This window comes from Danio rerio, chromosome 19 (genome assembly GCF_052040795.2).
Source record: "Danio rerio strain M-AB ecotype USA chromosome 19, GRCz13ab, whole genome shotgun sequence".
Lineage (NCBI taxonomy): Eukaryota > Metazoa > Chordata > Actinopteri > Cypriniformes > Danionidae > Danio > Danio rerio.
The window spans coordinates 37126087-37148001 of NC_141039.2; the positions used below are offsets into that span (position 1 = coordinate 37126087).

The following is a 21915-nucleotide window of genomic DNA, read 5'->3' on the forward strand; positions in this document are numbered from 1 at the left end:
ACTTGTAGTGACTTTTTTCAAAGTGATTCTAAAACCTATTTTTAGCGATCCGAATGCAAAGCAAGGTTTACAAAATCTAAAAATATATTTCCTTTCATCCATACACATACGCATAAAAATGTAAACTCTCTATAAAACCACTTTTTAGTAAGACATGTCTTACTCTTTTTTTTTTTTTTAACATGCGATTATAGATGTCCAAGTAAAATAAAACCTGATTACTTAAAAAAAAAAAAAAAAACTCCATGCATATAATCCAGAGTTTTCTTTTAAAAAACATCCTGCCATTATCAGCGCACAATAAATCTTGGGATGTGTGAGGCCGCAAAGAATTCACCAGTTGTGTCCTTAATTACCCATGGAAATGAACGTTTGAGGCTTCCATGCAAATGTCTACCTTGCCATTTACCAAAATCACACAAGTGCCAATTTCACATCTGCCGCATCCATAACAGAGCTTTTTCCTCATAAATGCAAAAAATGTCAAATAAAATCAAATTATCAGATTATAATAAAATCATTTTTGTTCTATAGAGAGCCAACTCTTAACCTTCTGAATAGCATTATTTCTTTTGGGTTGAGCAGGTTAATTCACAGAATTTCTTTTAAAGTATGTTGTATACTGTAAACTCCTACTGTAACTTTTTGTCATCACATCCATAACGCATGATTATTTTCCTCATTTAAAATCTAGATAGATAATTTTCTGCTCCCATAAATCTGTGGTTAGTTGATTTGTAAAATACAAACAGATGTTTTAATGTAATGTTAACATATACTTTCTCTTTGAGATTTCACTGCAAATGTCACATCCATAATGCTGGAATTGCTTTGCTGCATTTGAAGGAGCCTTCAATTTTTTTTTTATTAAATGAGACAGCCTTCGTCTCAGCGCAATTACACAGTGCCTTTCAACCGCATCCTTTGGAGGATGCAGCCTCTGAAATCAGACACAGCTTTTGACTTCTATAGTTTTTGTTTTTTCATTCCATGGTTGTCAATGGTTACCAGCTTCCAACATTATTCGAAATATCTTATTTTGTGTTCAACAGAAAAAAGAAACTCATAAATCTTTGGAACCACCTGGGGGTCAGTAAATACTGTGTATATATTTTTATTTTTAGGAAAGCTATGTGAACCATTGGGTGAACTAGATGAACCTTTAAGAGGTTAAACCCTCTTCTGTCAAATCTCTTAAAATATGTATGACTATTGCAACTAATAAATGTCTTATATTAGGTATTTATAGTTCTTTAAATTTTTCTTAATCATAAAAAGAACAAAATATCGACTACTGTTGCTTGCGCACACATTTTCTGATTGAGGTATAGATACACTTATAAAAATCTTTGTTTTTATCTAAAAAAAAAAAAAAATAGTATTTTAGAAAAAGAATACAGGAATCTCCAGAAATCTGACACTTTCAAGAATCTGAGAAAATATTAGATCATGTGTCTAAGGCTGTGTTTAATGTGCATATTAGTTTTATGGTAGTGTTATATGCTACTATGAATACTAGAGCACCATTGCAACAAATGGAGGAGCAGATAACATTTTATAATGCCTATAATTACCTACATTCTCCAAAAACTGTTCAGGCCTGTGTAAACCAATTGCAACAAACCATTTGAGTAAAAAAAAAAAGCAAAACAGTCAGTTTACAGGACTACCAAATAATCTTAAAGGGCAAAGCCTTAAATAAATTTCGTTAAGTTATGTTTTTTTCAGCAGCTTGGGTGCCGGAAAAAAACTCAAAATAACTGCAGTTAAATAAAAAGTACTGTGAACTTACTCCATTTAAGTTCAAAACTCTTTTCAAATAAGTAAAATAACTTTAAGTAAATTTTGAGTTAACTACACCCATTTAATTTGATAAAGTTGACTGTTGGGTTTTACAGTGATTAATCAAATAAGAATAAATATATTTTTTAAAATATCAAGACAAAAACATTTTCAGATTTCATATAACTACAAAATAAACAAATAGTGGATTAAATATTATCATAACATAATACAAAATTATAAATAACATCACAATATATAAATATGAAAAATAATTATTAAAAGTGGAATAACTCCACAAAAATGACAAATTTGATTCAAATTTATAATAAAATGTAAACAAACTAAACTTGTAATGAATGAATGCAGAATTGTAAAGAGTAAAACATTTTAATTACACCAAAATCACAGCATATTTCAACAGTATTGAGTCTAATTTTTCTTTTACAATAAATATTTGCATCCAAACTTTTAGGATGAGAGTCTCTTGCACGCGGATGATCAGATTGGGGTCCCATGCTCTTAAAACCTCTTTAGGTCTGTGGTAAATAAATAAATAATCACGCTTTAAGTATATGTCGTTAATAAATAAATCAATGTTTTTTAACTAACGTTATCATTACTGCCTCCGTGTGGCAAATGTGAAAATAAACCTTACAGCACAAAGCAAAATGGTTTTAACGGGAAATAAACGTCTCTTAATGTGACCATTATATTGGATGATGTGCTAATCACCGGTTAAGCTGATCGAGCTGTTTTTCCTGACGGGGACAAACATTATGTTAATGCTAATGCATGTAAATAAACTGCATTTTGAGTACTGAACTGTTTTGTGAATGTGTGGGTTTGGTTCTCGTTATAGGCCTACTTAAAAATAACCATATACAAACACAGACGTTATTTTGCATTTTTATTTTTCAAATGTTTAAATTACTAAACATTGTATAGAACATTATTAAAATGTTCTAATAAATCTAGTTATCATAATTTCCCCGAGTGAGTGCTTTTGTTTTTAAAAGTGTTTGATATGTTAAAACGTTATCAACAATCCTAAAACACAGGATAAAAACTTATAGCGGAACAATTTTGAGTAATTTTCAGCTTTGATTATGCCAATTAGGCCTATATGATTAGGTTTATATCAAATAACTAAATCTATGTTCTTTAATTTGTCTAGTTTACGTGATTTTCTAACTTTAACAATTTACTGCCTCCCCGTGGCAAAAGTGAAAATTAACCGTATTTTTATTATTATAAGCATTGAAACACTATACGAAGTATAAATACAAATTCAGACACAAGCTATCCAAGACCATTACAATAAGTGAAAAAACATATCCAGAAATAATTAAACAAACATAACAAGTGAAAATAAATAAAATAAAACGATATGTAATATAAACGTACTAGATAAATAATAAAAATATTGCAACACAATCATCAATTACAGCGCGGGGTCAGCACAACAAAAAATCTTCCATGAAATCTAACATTCTTTTTGTTGTTAATTTGCATCAAAGACTTTTACAAAGTTTAAATAAATAAAATAAAATGGTTTTTGCTGAACACTTCACAAACTTCTGTTTATGAATAAAATATCCACCTTGTAAGATGTAAAAATTAACAACATACTCGTATGTTTTTTGAGTATGAAAAAGAGCAAATGACAACTTTTTAAGAGAGCCTGTAATTAACAATTTTCTAATTGTCTAAACGTCTAATAACACGTCACCTACATACCAAAATCTAAGAGAAACGTCACATCACAGTTATGGAAAAGATGAGATAAGTCTTCCTATATTAGAAAATAAATCTTTATGCGCAAAGTAAACCGGTTTTGACGGGAAATCGACGACTCCAGATGTGTAAATCTTAGATGATGTGCTAATCACCGATTAAGGTATTGGGCTGTTTTTCTTGACGAGGTAACATTGTGTTAATAATGCACGTCAAAGACCTGGATTCTGAGATCCCACTTTAAGTAAGATGTGAAATTCAAAAATGTAAAATTCTGTCACCTTTTACTCTCCCTTGACTTGTTCCAAACCAGTCTGAAAGATATTTTGAAGAATGTTGGAAACCTGTAAACATTGACTTCTGTTGAACAAGAATGTTGGAAATCATTAAATTCCACTGTAGGCTATTTGCTTTTTCCTATAAGTCATTGCTAGGATACAGGTTTTCAGCTTCTTCTAAAGATATTAACTTATTTTTTTAGTTTAACAGAATAAAGACACTAAAACAAGGCTGAGTTGGCGTAGATTTTGGGGTGAGCTATCCCATTGAAAATACTATAACATGCAATATTTCAGGGTGCATTTTCAAAACGTTTTTCTTTCGTGTAAATCATTTTTATTATAGGTTAGATCACTTTTACTTTTCAAGTATTTAAATGTTTTTAAAGATTTAAATTGTTTTTATGTAATCTTTTCATTTTTTTAGAAAATCTAAAAAGTCAGTATCTTATGTTTTAAGGCACAAAAGTCTTTAGAAATTGACGATTCTTTTATGGTAGCCTCAGAGTTTAGTAGTTCATTTACATTTGAAGCTCTATAAATATTAATTCATAGATTTCAATTAAATGATGTCAATGACATTTTCTATATCTATTTATATATTAATTTATCTATTGCAAATATATATCTTTAAAACCTGTCCTGGTCTTTTAATATGGAAAGTTTATGCATAATATTAGCATAAGTGACATTCATTCGTTTTTTTTTTTTTTTTTTGGCTTTGTCCCTTTATTAACCAGGGGCTGCCACAGAGCGGAACGAACCGCCAACTTATCTAGCATATGTTTTACGCATCAGATGCCCTTCCAGCTGCAACCCATCACTGGAAACACCCATATATTCCTACTCACGCACATACACTACGGACAATTTAGCTTACTCGATTGACCTATAGCGCACGTCTTTGGACTTGTGGGGGAAACCGGAGCACCCGGAGAAAACCCACGCAAACACGGGCAAAACATGCAAACTCCACACAGTAAGGTGGAGGACGCCACCGCGCCGCTCTCAAATGTAACATGTATTTAATAAATATTTATATTAAATATTATTTGAATATAAAGAAATTATACATTATAAATAAATTATATACCTAAATTTCGTATTCTAAAGTGCAATGAATTGGTAAATTAGAAAAATTTTATTAATATGAACTTGTTAATATTGTAATTTAATACAAGCATTCGATTGTATGAATATATAAACATTTTAAAATTACAATCAATTAGGCTAGTAGTTTGCACTGTGAGCTATAATGTCATATGGGTCTAGTTTGTTCTCTAATGGTCACACAATCGAAAATATTTTGTTATTATATTATGTGTTAATGGTAATCATCAAGTAAACCATATACAAAAATGAAGAAAATGTTTTTATTAAAAGTGAACAACAAAAATAAAAGTGCAATTTCCACTATTTACATAAGATCTTTCTCGTTGTTCACCAGCTCACAAATGTATTGAACATTAGAGGAGAGCTAAAGAGAGTACGATCATACTGGATCTGCTGAAGGAAAAACAGTCCTAACTGAGGTCCTGAAGATAGTCGAGGCCTTTTCGTCGAGACTAAGTGGTTTCCTTCTGCTGAAACAGGGTAAAAACACTCCACTGCAGCATACATGTGTTTTCTCTTTGTCGCTGCACACTGCGCTTCTCTGTAGTGTGGATGTTCCTCCATCTGCGTACTGCGCATGCGTTTCACTCCATGGTCACTCTTTAGCAAAGATTCAATGGAGAACGGGCCTGTAAACTTGACTTCGCTTTTATTTTCTGTAGCCTTGCAGACTGGCACGAGTGTGTCATCATGAACACGTGAATAATCTCCACGTGCCATAAGACCAGGAAACATGTGCATAATGTGTTTGAAATGTCGGCGGAGCATTTTTGGAGTAATGCCATTTTCGTCCACTTTCCAGTAATTCTTTTTGGGATTTGGATAATCTGGATCGACTGGCACCTGAACACAAAAAAACCAAAGAGTTTTAGTATCAGTTGGTAACAAATAGGCTACTTTGCAACTCGTTACTGTGGTAAAAAAAAGTATAAATATTATCTTAGTAAACACACCTTCACAAAACACTTGTTCGACGATAGACAGACTCTGATGTTGTTCTCAATGCTCCTTTTTTCTCCAAACACAAATGGTTCCAGCTTCGTCATTATCTGCACAAACAAATGAAGACGTTAGCCAAGTTTACAGAAAAGTATAACTTAGAAAACAGTTGTGGATTTTGCAGATTTACCTCTTTGAATGTGAGCTTCTTGTCCGGTGATTCTTGAATTGCATATGCAATGAGCCCGGTGTATGTTCCTGCTGCACACTGCTTCAATCTCCTTCTCGGAGCGCCACTGGACTGCGCCAGAAAACTGCTGAACTCTGCGGTCTCTCCGTTAGTCATGATGAGCTTCAGATCCAAACTCAGAAAGACCGATAAAAACAGGCTTCATTTATACAGACTGTGTCTTTCAGTGGGTCTACAAGTGCTAATGAGACCATTAATAAGTGCCATTCATAAAAAAGGTGTTAACGGCGAGCGATTACTTATGGATAGCCCACATCAAAACAGACCTGCATGCTGAAAGAAGGTTGTTGAAATATTTGTTGGTTTAACTTGTATTTTGTACTCTATAAAATATAGTAACCTAAAAATGTGAAAATGAGTTCACATGCAAAAGTGCAATCTGATTTAATGACGGTGTCGGTGGATAATGTCTCACCAGCACCCGTGGATTATTATTCTGTTTTAAAGATTAAGATATTCAGAACTCTAAATTTCAAAACCAGAAATTCAGATTGCGAAATTAAGATTCAGCAGAGAAGGAGTGAATGTGTCCTTTTCAATTAAAAAAAAAATATTGACCACACACATTTATGTTCAATAAAGACACCAATTAAAATGCAACTCAGTCAGTTTACAGGACTACCAAATAATCCTACACACTGTAAAATACATTTCGTTAAGTTATGTTTTTTTCAGCAGCTTTGGTGCCAGAAAAAAAAACTCAACATAACTGCAATTAAATAAAAAATATATATATTCCTTAAATTTAGATTTCCGGTAAATTTCTGTAATTTGACGTCTGTTATTTTAGAGTAAATATCTGTAATATAACGCCGTTAACTGACGAAAAAAAAACTGTAAAATAATAGATTTTTTTACAGTTAGAAAAGTAATCGTTTGTGGTTATTAGACTAAAAATCCACAACTATATTTTTATTGTTATTAATGTGATAAAACTCAATTAAACTTAAATATCAGCCATACTAAAAATGCAAAAATTTGAATTGTATGCTATACTAGCTATTATTTCAAAATAGTTAGTACAGGCTCTGTTTCAAGTCTTCATGGCACATACCTTGGTAATGTTTATAATGTGTATTCACGGAACATCAGCCTATATTAAAACAGTTAATATTTTTGTGGAAACCATAATCCATATTTTTCAGGATTCTCTAATAAACAAAAAGGTCAAATGGGCATTTAAGACATCTATGATCATATATATCTCGGATTTAACATATTAACTTAAAACAGCCATTGCTTAGGCCATGGGTGTCAAACTCAATTCCTGGAGGGCCGAAGCCCTGCACAGTTTAGTTACAACCCTGCTCCAACACACTTACCGGTAGGTTTCAAACAAGCCTGAAGGACTCCATTAGTTTGATCAGGTGTAGGTGTAAATTAACTATCTGTATAATCTTCAAGGCACAGTTTTTCAAAAGTAATCCCGATTTTGGATCTCAGATTGGATCAAATCTTGGAAATGGGTTTTTCAAAAGTAACAGAGGGTTTTTGTAAGATCAATCTAATCTTACATATGATGTAGATCAAACCTGCCCTTTGGGTTATTCAAAACTTTGAACTTCGGATCTATTTGAATAATAAAAAAAAAAAAAAAAACAGGATTATCACGATTCCATTAGAAGAGTGGATGCAGTTGTTTTTTTAACCAAATAAAACAAAGTTTTATTTTAAAGTGAATAATCACAAACTTAATGACAATATTGTATTAGAACAGTAAAAACAGAAAATGTTTATTGATTACAGGGTTTCTGTTTCTTACCAACAAAAAATGGCTGTTTGTGGCCACTAGTATTTGTTGTGTTTTGCTAAGCCAGTATGCTACTGTTGGTTCCATTTAAGGCTGGTAAACAGGATTTGGTCATTCCTGTAATCCTGAAATTTGGTATTTGGATCACAATGATCCAATGTTACTCAAAAAAAACTGTCAGAAAAGTAAGATAGATAAATTAATACTGGATATAAAAACATGGGATTTCCAAATATCAAATCAATTTGATCCAGATTTTTTTTTAAACTGGGCCCTGGTTCTGTCAGTGAGCACAAATGGTTAACACAATATCAAAACAGAGCACACATAGGCCTTGACTTTTTTTTTTTAAATCGTATTTAGTTGAGAGCAATGACCAAATGCACATAATTTTTCTCTAACAGCTTCTCTAATTGTGCTTTTCAATTTAGATCGTTTATTAGTGATAATCGTGCGCGCTATATTTACAATTCGCATATAGCCTATAATGTTCGCTTATCACTTCGCTTACCAAATCAGAATAACGTTCTTGATACAGCACGATAAACATCAACGAACAACTTTAACTTTTTGGGCTGAACACACTTTTTTCATTTGTCATGTATTTATTTTAAACAAAATACCTTGCAAACGTGTTCAAGAATGAATGAATGGCGCTTCGTCTAAATAACTTAGCTCGTAGAAATCAGCAAAAGGTTTTCTCATTATTCGTATCGTTATTTTGAAAGAGGAGAATGTGAAAGGGGGGAACGTGTGGACATTGTGTGAATAGCGGAGGAACTTCTCATTGGATGAGGGGCCTTATTATGGGATGGGGTCTGCGTAGAGATACTTAAGAGGATTTTTATTTAAATAATTTAGGTATAGCTTAAAAACATTGTAAAAATTTAAATACGAATACTTTATTATTTTGTTTAGCTGGATGCTATTATTGGTTGTTAACTGCAAAAAAGTGTATAGTTAAAAAAAACGAGAAATGCTGTTCATTTGCATTTGGCGTTAAAAATGTCTCAGGTTTATTTGATTAAACAAGATATCACAGTCAAATAGCCTACGAAGACAGTTGATTTTTATAAAAAAGAAAAAAAGTCAACAACAACTAAAAGTGCTATTTCAGCTCTTCACATTTGGTGTTTCTCACATTTCACCAGCTCATATATCTCTTATCAATCATTAGAGGATAGCTGAAGAGAGCACGGTGATCATATTTGATCTGCTGAGGGAAAGACAGTCCTAACTGAGGTCCTGAAGATAGTCGAGGCCTTTTCGTCGAGACTAAGTGGTTTCCTTCTGCTGAAACAGGGTAAAAACACTCCACTGCAGCATACATGTGTTTTCTCTTTGTCGCTGCACACTGCGCTTCTCTGTAGTGTGGATGTTCCTCCATCTGCGTGCTGCGCATGCGTTTCACTCCATGGTCACTCTTTAGCAAAGATTCAATGGAGAACGGGCCTGTAAACTTGACTTCGCTTTTATTTTCTGTGACCTTACAGACTGGAAGGAGTTTCTCAGGAGCAGATGGTTTATCTTCACATTTATGCACCCATTGTGTTTGAATGCTGTTGTCAGGAAACATGGGCATAATGTATTTGAAATGTCGTTGAAACAGTTTTGGAGTAATGCAACTCTCGTCCACTTTCCAGAAATTCTTTTTAGGATTTGGATAATCTGGATCGACTGGTACCTGAACACAAAAAAACCAAATGGTTTATTACACTTACATTTCGTTGACTTCAGAAAATTAGAAGGTTACATAACATTTGATAAACACACCTTCACAAAACACTTTTTTGCGGACAAACAGACTCTGATGTTGTTCTCAAAGTTTCTTTTTTCTCCAAACACAAATGGTTCCAGCTTCTTCATTATCTGCACAAACAAATGAAAACGTTAGCCAAGTTTACAGAAGAGTTAACTCTAGGAAACCGTTGTGGATTTTGCAGATTTACCTGTTTGAATGTGAGCTTCTTGTCCGGTGATTCTCGAATTGCATATGCAATAAGTCCGGTGTATGTTCCTGCTGCACACTGCTTCATTCTCCTTGGAGCGCCACTGGACTGCGAACTGCTGAACCCTGCGGTCTCTCCGTTAGTCATGATGACCCCTTGATCCAAACTCAGAATGAAGACTGAGAAAACCAGGCTCCATTTATGTCCAGGCTGTGTCTTTCTTTCAGTGAGTCTACAAGTGTTAATGAGACCATTATTAAATGGCATTCAGGAAAATGAGGTGTTAATAGCGGGTGTTTTTAAGGCTACATTAACAGTAAGCTGCAAAAATAATGATGCTATTATTGGTTGATTTAAAACAAAAACAGTGTTTTGCACTTGCGGAAGACGACTTGCTTGTAATGAGCTTCAGGTGGAGGTATTCACCTTTTAGTCATATGACTAAAGCATAAATGGCCGAAAACTGTTTACCACGAGGTGAGATCACGAAAGTTTTCACTAAAGACTTTTCTAATTGTGTTGTTGACAAGTTAGATAGTTCAACATTTAAGGTGATAATTGTGCACGTTACATTTACAATTCATAATGTTTGCACCACCTCATTGACTCATAAAACAATGAATCTCCCTAAAGTTCTTTATTTTAGGCTACCTTATCTAAACACATTACAATTAAATTTTCTTTAGTCATGTCTTTATAAATAAAATACAGTGTATTAGCTACGTTGAACATAATGAAGAGGGTGGCTGTTGATATGGTATCATAATCCACATATCTTACGTTTTTTATTATTAGCCCCCCTGTTTATTTATTTATTTATTTATTTATTTATTTATTTATTTATTTAAATAAATAAGAATTTCTCCTGAAGAAAACATATTATTAGACATACTGTGGAAAAATTCATTGCTCTTTTAAATAAATCTGGGAAATAAAAAAAAATGCAAAGGGGGCTAGTAATTCTGACTTTAACTGTATTTTAGACACACCATAGTCAAGCTTGTATTTTTCTGCTGTAATTGCAGTGTGAAAGTATACTGATTAGGGACTCACACTGCATGATATACTGTGTAGGCCTAGTCTGTTTAATGAAATATGTTGACGTTCGTCTCCACACATATTTAACATTTAGTGTTAGTTTTTTTAAAGAAAATTACTCTGTTCATCAATGCATTTATTAAATGTAAAAAAAAATAATTGTTAAATATTTATTGCAGATTTAAATAACTGCTTTCTTATTGTAGGTTATGTAGTTTCAAAAAATATTACTCCAGTCATTATTGCTTAGTGGTTTCGGAAGGATCATGTGACTGAAGACTGGAGTAATGAAGCTCAAAATTCATTATTAAAATTACTGGAATAAATCATTGAATTAAAATATAAACAACTTTTGAACAGCTATTTTACAGTGACAAAAAATTGTTAAACTTTTTTACTATTTGTTCTGCATTTTTGATTAAATAAACGCAGCCTTGGTGAGCAGAATAAGTTTATGTTAAAGCACTTAAAATCCTACTAATTAATACTAAAATCCTACCCCAAACTTTTGAATGGTACTGTATACATTATTGTTTTTATTTCTTTTTTTATTAATTTGAAAACAGTATAGCATTCACTAAATATTTAATAAATAGTTCCTAGTTCATGTATTATTTTTATTATTGTTTTTATTAAGAGTGTGTGGAAATTGTATGGACATTTATAAAACAGGCACTTGCTCTGGATAAGGTATAGGACTAGTCTTTTTTAAATGACAGACGATGATAAAGCTTATGCATCTCTACATGCAGTATTTGGATTTTTGAAAGAACAAAGACAATGTAGAAAGTTTTCAGTAAGATTTTTTTGCAACTATTATCAAAACAATGAGTGTGTTTAAGATTTCAAAGTTACTCAATCTATAACTAACCAGACTCCTTTGTTTACTTGACTTAAATTCAAAATAGGCTTAGCTGGGTTTTACCAAAAGAAGTTTATTTAACGAAGAGAAATAGCTTAAAATTTTGGCACCCACATAAAAATAACAAAAGTGGTTTTATATTAAGCAAGTAAAATGCAAGTAGGGTGTATTCTTCACTATTTGGTGTTACTAATGTTAAGTGAAATTGGTTGTGCATTTTTTATTATTTTTTTGCATAAGAAAAGTGTCTATGTTTACACTATGTTAAGTACACAAAGCATTACAGTCAAATAGAAAGAAAGATCATTTTATTAAAAAGTAACAAAAATAAAGTGCAATTTCAACTATTTTATTCGTGGTTTTTCCAGTTCACCAGCTCTCAAATCAGTGGGTCCACAAGTGCTAATGAGATCATTAGTAAAAGACATTCCTAAAAACGAGGTGTTAATGGTGGGCTTTTTCTGATGGCTACACCTCAAAACATAGGTGGCCCTATACATCTTGTTAAAAGAATATGGTTAATATTTGTTGGTTTAGCTTACTTTATAACATCATAAGTATTTGAATGTTATCAAATTTCATTTTAAACAAACACGTTAGCAAATAGTGGATTCTTAAACGGTAAAAGTGTAAAGAGCTGTTTATTTGTGGCTCAGAAATGGGGATTTAGCCTATGAAAACAATAAAAAGTGTAATAAAACAGTTGTACAAGTAAATAAATACATCTCTCAGAATGTGATATATTTAATCCAAAAAAATATTTACCTTATTTTACAAAAGACATCTTGTACGCATATATATTTAGAACATTTTGTGGCTTTTTATGACCAAAGCAAGTGTGAACCAAGACAACTTTTGACAAGACTACATAGTTATTCATTTAGACTATGTGCTAACCTCCTTAATATTAACTCATACTGTGGTTTTGGTAGACAATTTGAATGGACTGATAGTTTGAAACATATTGTCAGGACTCTATAATGAGTGAACATGTATAGAGAAATGAAAGGGTTTGAGATAAACATGCATTAGAAACAGAAACACATTTTCAGTTTAAAACAAAATATAGTTCACAAAAAAAATTTATAGATATCCACAAACATTTATACAAGTATGTGGCAAAAAACGAATTAACGTGCAACAAAATACAATCAGATACTCTGAAATTAGAAACCAATACATTGGCTAATTGTATTGAGTTGAGAACGATGCCTAACTGCACGTTATCTTTCGCTAACGTGTTTTCTACTTATGCTTTATGAAAGTTAGACTGTTTAATATTTATGCTGATAATCGTGCAAGTGCTACATTTGCAATTCACATAAGGAGTGAATGTTCGCGCATCACCTGTCTCGCCGGAACGACAAATCCCCTGAAGTTCCTTACGGACAAGATACATTGTAACAAGCAACAGTGCGGTTGCAACGCGAATCGCTTCATTGTAATATTAATGTAAATATCTATGGTATCATTATACACATGTATTCTTTTGTCATGTCGTTATAACTGGAAGTCCGCGTAAACCTACTGTATATACACGTATATAAGGAAGGAAAGAATGAATGAAGAAAGCGCTTCGTCTGAATATAAAGTGATCACCCCGTCCGGAAACCAATGTGTTTACACCAGCTGTTACTGGTAAATGCGATAATACCTGTAACATTATTTCAAATTTAAAACGTACCGTATTCATACACGTATTTAAATGTTTGTTGCAGTGAGGAGAATGTGTGGAAATTGTGTGAATATATCAAGAATCAGAGACATTGTCCTTTGGAAGAGGTGTATGCAGTATTTATATCTAATGAAAGAAAGAAGGTGAGCTTCATCTCCACACAAGTATTTTACATTTAATGAAATGTACAGTTTTCTGTTATATACATACATACACACACACACACACACACACACACACACACATACATATATATATATATATATATATATATATATATATATATATATATATATATATATATACATATATACACACACACACACACACACACACACGTATACAGTCACCGGTCACTTTATTAGGTACAGCTTTCCAACTGCTGCTCAACGCAAAAATAAGCCAATCACATGGCAGCAACTCAATGCATTTAGGCATGTAGACATGGTCAAGACGATCAGCTGCAGTTCAAACCAAGCATAAGAATGGGAAAGAAAGGTGATTCCAGTAACTTTGAACCTCGAACCTTGAGGAGATGGGCTACAGCAGCAGAAGACCACATGGGTGCCACTCTTGTCAGCAAAGACCAGGAAACTGAGGCTACATTTCACACTGGCTCACCAAAATTGAACAATAGAAGATTGGAAAAGCGTTGTCTGGTCTGATAAGTCTCAATTTCTGCTGCAACATTCGGATGGTAGGGTAAGAATTTAGCGTCAGCAACATGAAAGCATGAATCCATCCTGCCTTGTATCAACGGTTCAGGTGGTGGTAGTGTAATGGCATGGGGGGTATTTTCTTGGCACACATTGGGCCCATTAGTACCAATTAAGCATTGTGTCAACGCCACAGCCTACCTGAGTATTGTTGCTGGCCATGTCCATGCCTTTATGACCAGTGTACCCATCTTCTGATGGCTACTTCCAGCAGGATAACGCACCATGTCATAAAACGCAAATCATCTCAGACTGGTTTGTAAAACATGACATGAAGTTCTGTAATCAAATGACTTCCACAGTCACCGGCTCTCAATTCAGTAGAGCACCTTTGGGATGTGGTGGAATGAGAGAATCGCATCACGGATGTGCAGCCAACAAATCCACAGCAACTGTGTAATGCTATCATGTGAATATGAACCAAAATCTCTTGAGGAATATTTCCAGTACCTTGTTGAATCTATGCCACAAAGGATTAAGGCAGTTCTAAAGACAAAAGAGGGTCCAACCCGGTACTAGTAAGGTGTGCCAAACAAAAGGGGCCAATGAGTGTATATATAGTATGTATGTGTGTTAAAAATTGTGTAATATTTCAGATACCTATTTGGAAACAAAAGTCCAGTCGAGGGGATGAACCAGTAATTTGGGTAGGAACTTTATATGTATAAAAACTATGCATATTTTATGGTAGTCTCTAATTGATATAAAAATGTTGTTTTCCATTTAGGATTACCATGTTATTCTTCTACACGCAAGTAAACAAGGACCGAGCTTCATTTACGATTTAGACACCATTCTTCCATTTCCTTGTTCGCTTGACGTTTATTCAATGGAGGCCTTTCAGTCTGACAAGCATTTGAAACCTGCTTACTGGAGGCAAGTATTATCTGGTCTAATCTGCATTCTACAAAAGATGAAATAACATAAGTGTAACAAGTACTTAATAAATTTATAAAAGAAAAGCACATCATAAAATGTGAGGACAAAATTGAATGAAGATTTTAATATGAATTAGTATTTTGAGGCTGCATTGTTATCCATTTAGTATGGCCTCACATTATTCTTGTTTTAAATATAACTTAGTATTTTAAACTACTGTTACACTTAACTACATTTTAGAGGTCATCTTATGTAAATTGTGGTGATGGACAATAGTCAATTAATTTACTTTTGCATTAAATAATATTATTTTTATATATATATTTTTTAACAAATGCTTAAACTCCTTTATGTCTTTGACCCTTATAATAATAATAGCCAGTCTTAGTTGAATGTAATCAAAGTGTTGTTTGCTCTTTTAGGAAACTTCGAGTCATACCCGGGGACACTTATTTGAAGGAGTTTGCTTCTGATCGGTCTCATATGAAGGACTCCGATGGGAATTGGCGTATGCCACCTCCAGCATATCCATGTTTAGAGACACCAGGTTTGTTTTCTATTGCAGATTTATATACAGTAAATACTATAATTTGATTTCTTCTTCCACTTTCATGTATAACGTGTCCTTTTCAGAATCCAAAATGAATCTTGATGACTTCATCTGCATGGATCCCCGAGTGGGATATGGAGAGGTTTACAGCCTTTCAGACTTTGTTAAACACTTTGGAGTAAAGTAATGCTTTTTTTCCAGCACATTTTTTGTTGTTGTTGTTGAAAAATGTACATAAACAGAGCCTCAGGGAAAGATCCTATTATGATGGAGAATGCTGCAACTAAGCAGGCCTCAAAAGACACATTTATTGACTCTGAAATTATTTTTACTAATTGAACAGTTGGCAATGTGGCTTAATTATAGTCAGGTAGAAAGGTCACAGAAAAGAAAGCCATTGTTGTCATTTGTCGAGGATGTGTATTATTTTTATAAAGAAATCAGTTACACAGATGTACAGATAATAAAAATGCAGAATTTAAACAAACAACCAAACCGAAATGCGAAACTGTGTAAGCAGTTGTAGTGCTGTAGTTTTTAAGCAATTGCTGCCAGGTAATCCTTCACCTCAGCGGGCGACAGTCTGCGAAACCCTGCTTCATTACAAATGCCCACCTCAATGTTGTCTTCTGTCATCTGACCTTCAAAACTTTCCTGTAGATAAAGAGAAAACACTATAATGTAGCCTTGTTGAGATTAACTGGGGTAATTTGATCTTCTCAGTTATTTGAGATGATTGCTGTTTTAATTTTTGACATGCAAACAAGGGAATATATTTTACAATTGTTATCATTATATTATACCATGGGGGTTACTGAATGTTTGATACCAATTGACAAATGTTTAAGGTGTGTAATAATTTTCAGGGAAACACTGTTGTAGTTACAGGCAAGTTTTGACTAGATTACAGTTCCACTTTGGCAAAAACCTACAAAGACATTGACCAGTAATTTTATCAATAAAAACTGAAGCTACATGACATTAAGGCTCAATCCCAATTTTACCCCTTAGCCTTTCCCATTGCACCCTGTTTTGCGCGTTCACATGAAGAGGTAAGGGTGTCTCAATTCTCTTTAGCGTTAAGGGCAAGGGCTATTTTTGGCCTTTTTTTTGCATTATTAAGATTTTTTCACAACAAACAAGCTTTTGTTTTATTGCAATCATAACAGCGTTTGTTTTTTACAGTCATGCTTTTTAAAATAAAACTATGAAAAAAAAGCTCAACTTCGATATCTATAATCCATAATAATAACTAATGTATAGCAGCTCTACAACATTGTCACTCAATGACACTCAAATACCCTGTCAGAAAAGTCTAGTGGCTGGGAATGACCTTTTTACAGTGTCTGGTAAAACATTAAACATTGTTTTTTTTTTTTTGGCTTTTTTAAATGCACAGTACAGTTACAAGCTTATTGCCACATTATATCGTTATAATAACATAATATAGTTGCCTTTGGTGATTTCCTAAAGATAAATACCAAAAAGTCTGCAACTGGAACAACGACAGCAGTCGCCATCTTTGATGTCATATGAAGCAAGAGCTTGCAACGACATGATGACGGTTGCTGGTTTTGTAGTGGTGTCCCATTTCTTAGGGGTAAAAATTGAAGCTCTTCACATTCTGTTTCAAGGGAAAGGGGTGGGGTACAAAAAGAGAATTGGGATTGGGCCTCAGAGAAAGGCAGTAAAAGTGTCTCTCTTTTAGTTTAGCTTTCAGTAGAAAAGTTCCTTCTAAACAGTTGAGAGAGATGCACAGACTTTATTAATGTACGCATACACACACGCTCAATCAATCTTTAGAAAACCTGGGATTTCCAGCAAAAGCTCAAGCCTACAATAAAGACTTAATATGTTTTGGAATTTACAACAGAGGCTTTAGATGACACATTAGAAATAAATTCTTCACACAAGAGCATTTTATGGAAAAAAAGACCTGCCAAATATGAGATGTGGTAACTAGTATAAGATGAATACTTGACTCGGGGCCATTTCATTATTAGAAAGAAAAAAAAAAAGTGTCCTGCAGCGATTCTTACCTCTTCTTGCTACTTTCGTTTAATTTTAAATTGTATATATATGCATGTATACTACTTCCCTTTTTGTTAATGTTTTTTTTTTGTAATTCGTTTTGTTTTTGTCTTCTCTGGTTATTATTATGTGATTGATTGTGGGACACCCTTGAAAATGAGATGGTACATCTTAAGGGGTTTATCCTAATGAATAAATATCAATTATCCACTATAGAAAATTAATAGTCATTTAAGGATGAACTCGCCTTCAAAGTTAAGATGGCAGTGTGTATAGCATCTTCAAGTTCCAGATCTTCATTATATCTGTAACAGAATAAAGCTGTGCTGTAAAACTTTTACAATGTAAATAAATAGATTGCCAATCATCAATTATTCAAGCTACAACGTGATACCTTTTTTCAAGGAACGTTTTTCCATTCACATAGTTCTTTCCCATTGCTGTGGCTTTCCAAGCGAAGTATGCTCCCTGTGGGATATCAAAGAAATGCTTGGCATTATAATGTGATCAAATACATAAACAGAAAATAAAATGGTTTTTATTTATTGTACCGATGGGTCTGACTGAAATAAGTATGGTCTGTCTTCGTCCCAACCAGCGATAAGGAGAGACACTCCAAATGGGCGTACACCTCTATAAGACACGACGGTTAAATTACTTCAGGAGCTCTATTTATGTCTAGTACAGTAATAATAGACAAGAAATGAACATACCCTGACTGTGTGTATTCTTGCATGACAGAAGCCACTCTCTGTACCAGCTGGCCTGTGGGGATCGGCTCTTGATAGACCAGGAAATACTGCTGAGCCAGCTTTCTTGCCCTTCTGACCAGCACCCTGTCAAAAATAGATCATTTCTATTGACCTTATACTGCAATGCGGAACTGCCCTCATTTTGTGATTGTTTTAGAACTTCCGATTTAGTTAGAGAAAAGACCAGGAATAATCAACGACAGAACACAGTCAAACTACTTGCGCTACAAACAAGTGTTCATGACTATACAGACAAAGTAGAATAATATAATAAGAAAAGATCAGTTTGCGACATCAAGCAGCATAACAAGCTGTTTATAACGTCTAGAAATCAATGGAAGTGAATGAGACCCGAAGTGTTTCCAATGCATGATGGCAGTTTCAGCTGTAAGGGTGCTAACATGGCTCATTCTAAAATCATTACATTTTTAGATCATATCAACCATTTATTCTAAAACAAAATATTGTTAATTAATACCTGTAATCGGGGCCCATTCCACTGTACACCATGCCAATGTGTTTGGTTATCGGTTCAACTTTGTGCACGCTCTGTTCATCGTACAGTATGGACTTTTGTTTCTTCTCTGTTGCCAGCACAACTCCATTTGATGCTGCAAATATAATTACAAAAGAGGCCTTGAAAACAAAAGTACAACTGATGCATATAATATGCATGGAAGACCCTGAGAATGTACAATAATTAAGAACATCAGACACTCGTTATGTGTAAAGACATAATACAACATTAACAACTGTGTGCAGCTTAGTGGCAGATTTAAAACGACTAACGTTATCTCTGAAATCTGAAAAAGTCAAAAGAAGTGGCAAAGAAAAAGGTGGTTTATGGAGAGTACAGTGTTCATTTATGCATCCTAAAACTATATTTAAAATGCCTCTTAGTTGCTGAAATTATCAAATAATGGTGGACGGCTGCTTCTCACTCAGGGCTGTCTATGCGAATGAGGAAGAGATTGTCAAAAATGGGCGGGATTTTCTCCCTCTGATGACATGTACAATAGGACGATGTCAATCTAGGTGTTTCTACCCACTGATTTTATTAAGTGTGATTTTATATATTAAAAAAAAAATATTAGAGGCTTGCTTTATTCAGACACTAGTTGTTGCGTTTATTTTAAATGAATTTTATTTATTTCTCTTTTTTTGGGCTATATATATATATATATATATATATATATATATATGGATGGATGAATATGGTTACTATTAACTATTAATAATTTATAATACTATAAAAAATGTATGGATTCATGAAAAATTAACTTTTTGTACATGTTTTTACAAAAAAAGAAAAACATTTAAATTAATACTTAGTTAATATTGTTTTAATTAATATTGTTATTTTTCCCATCTGTATCCAGTTATTCTCTTATGGCATGTACTTATGTATTTAATGTACTTAATTTTGTATTTATTGTTGTTTTGTTAACCAAGTTAATGAATGACAGGTTAGAGGATGGGATTAACAATGTACAATATATTAATGTTTACCTCTCACTATTTAATTTCAATTGTCATACAAAAGACCAATAAAATAATAATAATACTGAGCTCAAGAAAATTATATAAAGTCAGTGATTTACAACTGGTGTGTCTTTAACGGTTTATCAGTTATTGTTCTAAAATAAAAGTCCTTAAGGAAAAATTAGTGTTTACTTCCCAAAACAGATTGTTAAAATCTGTGGATTTTCATATTGTGGCTAGTCTGAGTAGCATTTTATTTGTAGACACTTAAAATGCCACTTCACAAGTACTTCTGTGTATTTATGCAATGTAAAAATGATCAGTTTCTGCACTGTATACAGATTTCATACAGCTCACTGCGATGAAGACAAAATGTGTTACATTCAAATGACACCTAAAACACGTCATCTTGCTTCAAAAATGTCTGAATTTGACTCAAATACTGGATTCAGCACTTGACTTTAGTGTATTTTTCAGCAACTGATGTATATAAACTTGCCTTTGATTCCTACAGACGGGGCACCAGCTGCTACTGCGGCCAGAGCATATTCAATCTGCACCAGTTTGCCAGACGGGCTGTGGATTAAAATAAAAAAAAAACATCAGTTCAAGAGAAAAACAACCGAGTTATATCTGAAATGAAACATCGCATTTTTTACAGATGCAGATAACGTTACTTCGCATTGATTGTGAACTTGGGCGTTTAATATTTTAAACCGAAAGATTATCAACTCGAACAAAAGCTTTACACTAACACTTTTTTCTAAGTTAGCTTGTCGTAATAACTTACAAGTTACAACATAAATCACAAAAGTTAAGCAAGATAATACTCGTCACCAAAAAAATGAAACGATATGCAAACTAAGCAATGCGTAAACGAAATTAAAATTCAAGACGTTAAAGTCCTTCATAATAAAAGAGAAAGCACAAAGAAAAGAAAATCATATAAATAAAAAAGAAAACAGATGAAAAAGCTTCACTGATACCAGCACCGTGACAGTGCATCTCCGGTGCGACTTATAATCAAGTACATATAACACGCAGTTGGAACAAATCACATCATTTTAACTAAACGTATACAAAATGAGAAGTAAATTGACTTATTAAAGACACATATGAGTCTATATATGACATAATTACCTAAATGTTGTGAGAGAAAAACTGTATCCTCGTTCTGCCATTTTTGCCTTTTTGCTACGGAAACGGTTTAAATAACTTCCGCGTAGTGTTTGTGAGCTCACTTGTCAAAATAAAAGTAACTCACTGTAGAATTACACTGGACAATCCGACTGCTCGTTATATATTTGAGGCGTTTATTATATTGCCATCATTTCTGTGTAAAACAATACATATAGCATGACTTTAACATGACATAAACTTTGGGATGAACAAATGATACAATAAATAAATTATAGCTATGTTTAATATAAATTCTATATCATTCAAGATGGAAGAGCACCATATTAACATTTTCATTCATTCATTTTCCTTCAGTTTAGTCGGTTTAGTCTCTTTATTCATCAGCGGTCGCCACAGTGGAATGCACCACCAATTTATCCATCATATTTTTTACACAGTGGATGCTCTTCCGGCTGTAACCCCGTACTGGGAAACACCCATACACACGTATTTACACACATACCTTAAGGCCAATTTAGTTTAATCAAGGGGGTATATGTACACTGACTTTTATTTCAGAGAGCCAGCAGCAGGGCTTTAGGTTATCCCATACAAAATTGCCATGTTTAAGACCTGATTTCTTAATAAAAAAAAATAAATAAAAAAAAACGCGATCATAAGATACGATATAAAGTGGGCCTCAGACCAAACAAGCACTGCATTAAATTATATTTTTCTGCGTCATGTCTTTAAATATGAAAAGTAATTTTACCCCAGTATTTTTAATAAAGTTTTTGCACAAGCCTACTGATAATGACGGCATTTGTGTATAAACGGTCTTTTGACTCTTTTTACGCTTTAACAACCAAATTGATGCTAAAGTCTAGTTAAATAAAAGTATTGTGATTAAATTACAACATTGATGCTGTTAAAAGGAACCTTATGAAGTTGAAAATAGTCACACAAAGCTCTCACCGGAAGTTCATCATTGGCTGAAAAGCCCTAACTGTGCA

At 33.3% G+C, this 21915-nt stretch overlaps 4 protein-coding genes across 4 annotated transcripts; 1 reads left to right on the forward strand and 3 right to left on the reverse strand.

Moving 5' to 3' along the window:
- Positions 1–5210: 5210 nt before the first annotated feature.
- Positions 5211–6407, reverse strand: si:rp71-45k5.2. The gene is made up of 3 exons (NM_001044940.1): positions 6040–6407; positions 5864–5959; positions 5211–5753 (listed from the first exon to the last, which is right to left on the reverse strand). Exons 1-3 carry the CDS (start codon positions 6193–6195, stop codon positions 5238–5240), a joined length of 768 nt encoding a protein of 255 aa, NP_001038405.1. The 5' UTR covers positions 6196–6407; the 3' UTR covers positions 5211–5237.
- Positions 6408–8806: 2399 nt separating this feature from the next.
- zgc:113424 lies at positions 8807–10157 on the reverse strand. The gene is made up of 3 exons (NM_001044779.1): positions 9799–10157; positions 9623–9718; positions 8807–9533 (listed from the first exon to the last, which is right to left on the reverse strand). The coding sequence occupies exons 1-3, from the start codon at positions 10063–10065 to the stop codon at positions 8994–8996; spliced, it is 903 nt and encodes a 300-aa protein (NP_001038244.1). The 5' UTR covers positions 10066–10157; the 3' UTR covers positions 8807–8993.
- A 3099-nt stretch (positions 10158–13256) lies between these two features.
- Positions 13257–15721, forward strand: ntaq1 (N-terminal glutamine amidase 1). Its single transcript, NM_001044947.1, has 6 exons — positions 13257–13336; positions 13417–13516; positions 14686–14736; positions 14817–14965; positions 15391–15515; positions 15602–15721. Exons 1-6 carry the CDS (start codon positions 13257–13259, stop codon positions 15703–15705), a joined length of 609 nt encoding a protein of 202 aa, NP_001038412.1. The 3' UTR covers positions 15706–15721.
- Positions 15722–16005: 284 nt separating this feature from the next.
- psma2b (proteasome 20S subunit alpha 2b) lies at positions 16006–20988 on the reverse strand. The gene is made up of 8 exons (NM_001128674.1): positions 20924–20988; positions 20283–20359; positions 18780–18912; positions 18263–18385; positions 18101–18182; positions 17944–18017; positions 17797–17854; positions 16006–16172 (listed from the first exon to the last, which is right to left on the reverse strand). Exons 1-8 carry the CDS (start codon positions 20962–20964, stop codon positions 16056–16058), a joined length of 705 nt encoding a protein of 234 aa, NP_001122146.1. The 5' UTR covers positions 20965–20988; the 3' UTR covers positions 16006–16055.
- Between the last annotated feature and the right edge of the window lie 927 nt (positions 20989–21915).

Excerpts from the sequence above, each read along its gene's own strand:
- psma2b (NM_001128674.1), bottom strand. The coding sequence starts at position 20,964 with ATGGCAGAACGAGGATACAGTTTTTCTCTCACAACATTTAG. Across the intron at positions 18,386-18,779 it reads GGAATGGGCCCCGATTACAG|GGTGCTGGTCAGAAGGGCAA; the intron begins GTATTAATTAAC and ends TATTTTTGACAG. Across the intron at positions 16,173-17,796 it reads CTGCCATCTTAACTTTGAAG|GAAAGTTTTGAAGGTCAGAT; the intron begins GCGAGTTCATCC and ends CTTTATCTACAG.
- si:rp71-45k5.2 (NM_001044940.1), bottom strand. The coding sequence starts at position 6,195 with ATGACTAACGGAGAGACCGCAGAGTTCAGCAGTTTTCTGGCGCAGTCC. Across the intron at positions 5,960-6,039 it reads AGAAGCTCACATTCAAAGAG|ATAATGACGAAGCTGGAACC; the intron begins GTAAATCTGCAA and ends TTGTTTGTGCAG. Across the intron at positions 5,754-5,863 it reads CGAACAAGTGTTTTGTGAAG|GTGCCAGTCGATCCAGATTA; the intron begins GTGTGTTTACTA and ends TTTTGTGTTCAG.
- zgc:113424 (NM_001044779.1), bottom strand. The coding sequence starts at position 10,065 with ATGCCATTTAATAATGGTCTCATTAACACTTGTAGACTCACTGAAAGA. Across the intron at positions 9,719-9,798 it reads AGAAGCTCACATTCAAACAG|ATAATGAAGAAGCTGGAACC; the intron begins GTAAATCTGCAA and ends TTGTTTGTGCAG. Across the intron at positions 9,534-9,622 it reads CAAAAAAGTGTTTTGTGAAG|GTACCAGTCGATCCAGATTA; the intron begins GTGTGTTTATCA and ends TTTTGTGTTCAG.
- ntaq1 (NM_001044947.1), top strand. The coding sequence starts at position 13,257 with ATGAATGAAGAAAGCGCTTCGTCTGAATATAAAGTGATCACCCCGTCC. Across the intron at positions 13,517-14,685 it reads TATCTAATGAAAGAAAGAAG|ATACCTATTTGGAAACAAAA; the intron begins GTGAGCTTCATC and ends GTAATATTTCAG. Across the intron at positions 14,737-14,816 it reads GGGATGAACCAGTAATTTGG|GATTACCATGTTATTCTTCT; the intron begins GTAGGAACTTTA and ends TTTTCCATTTAG.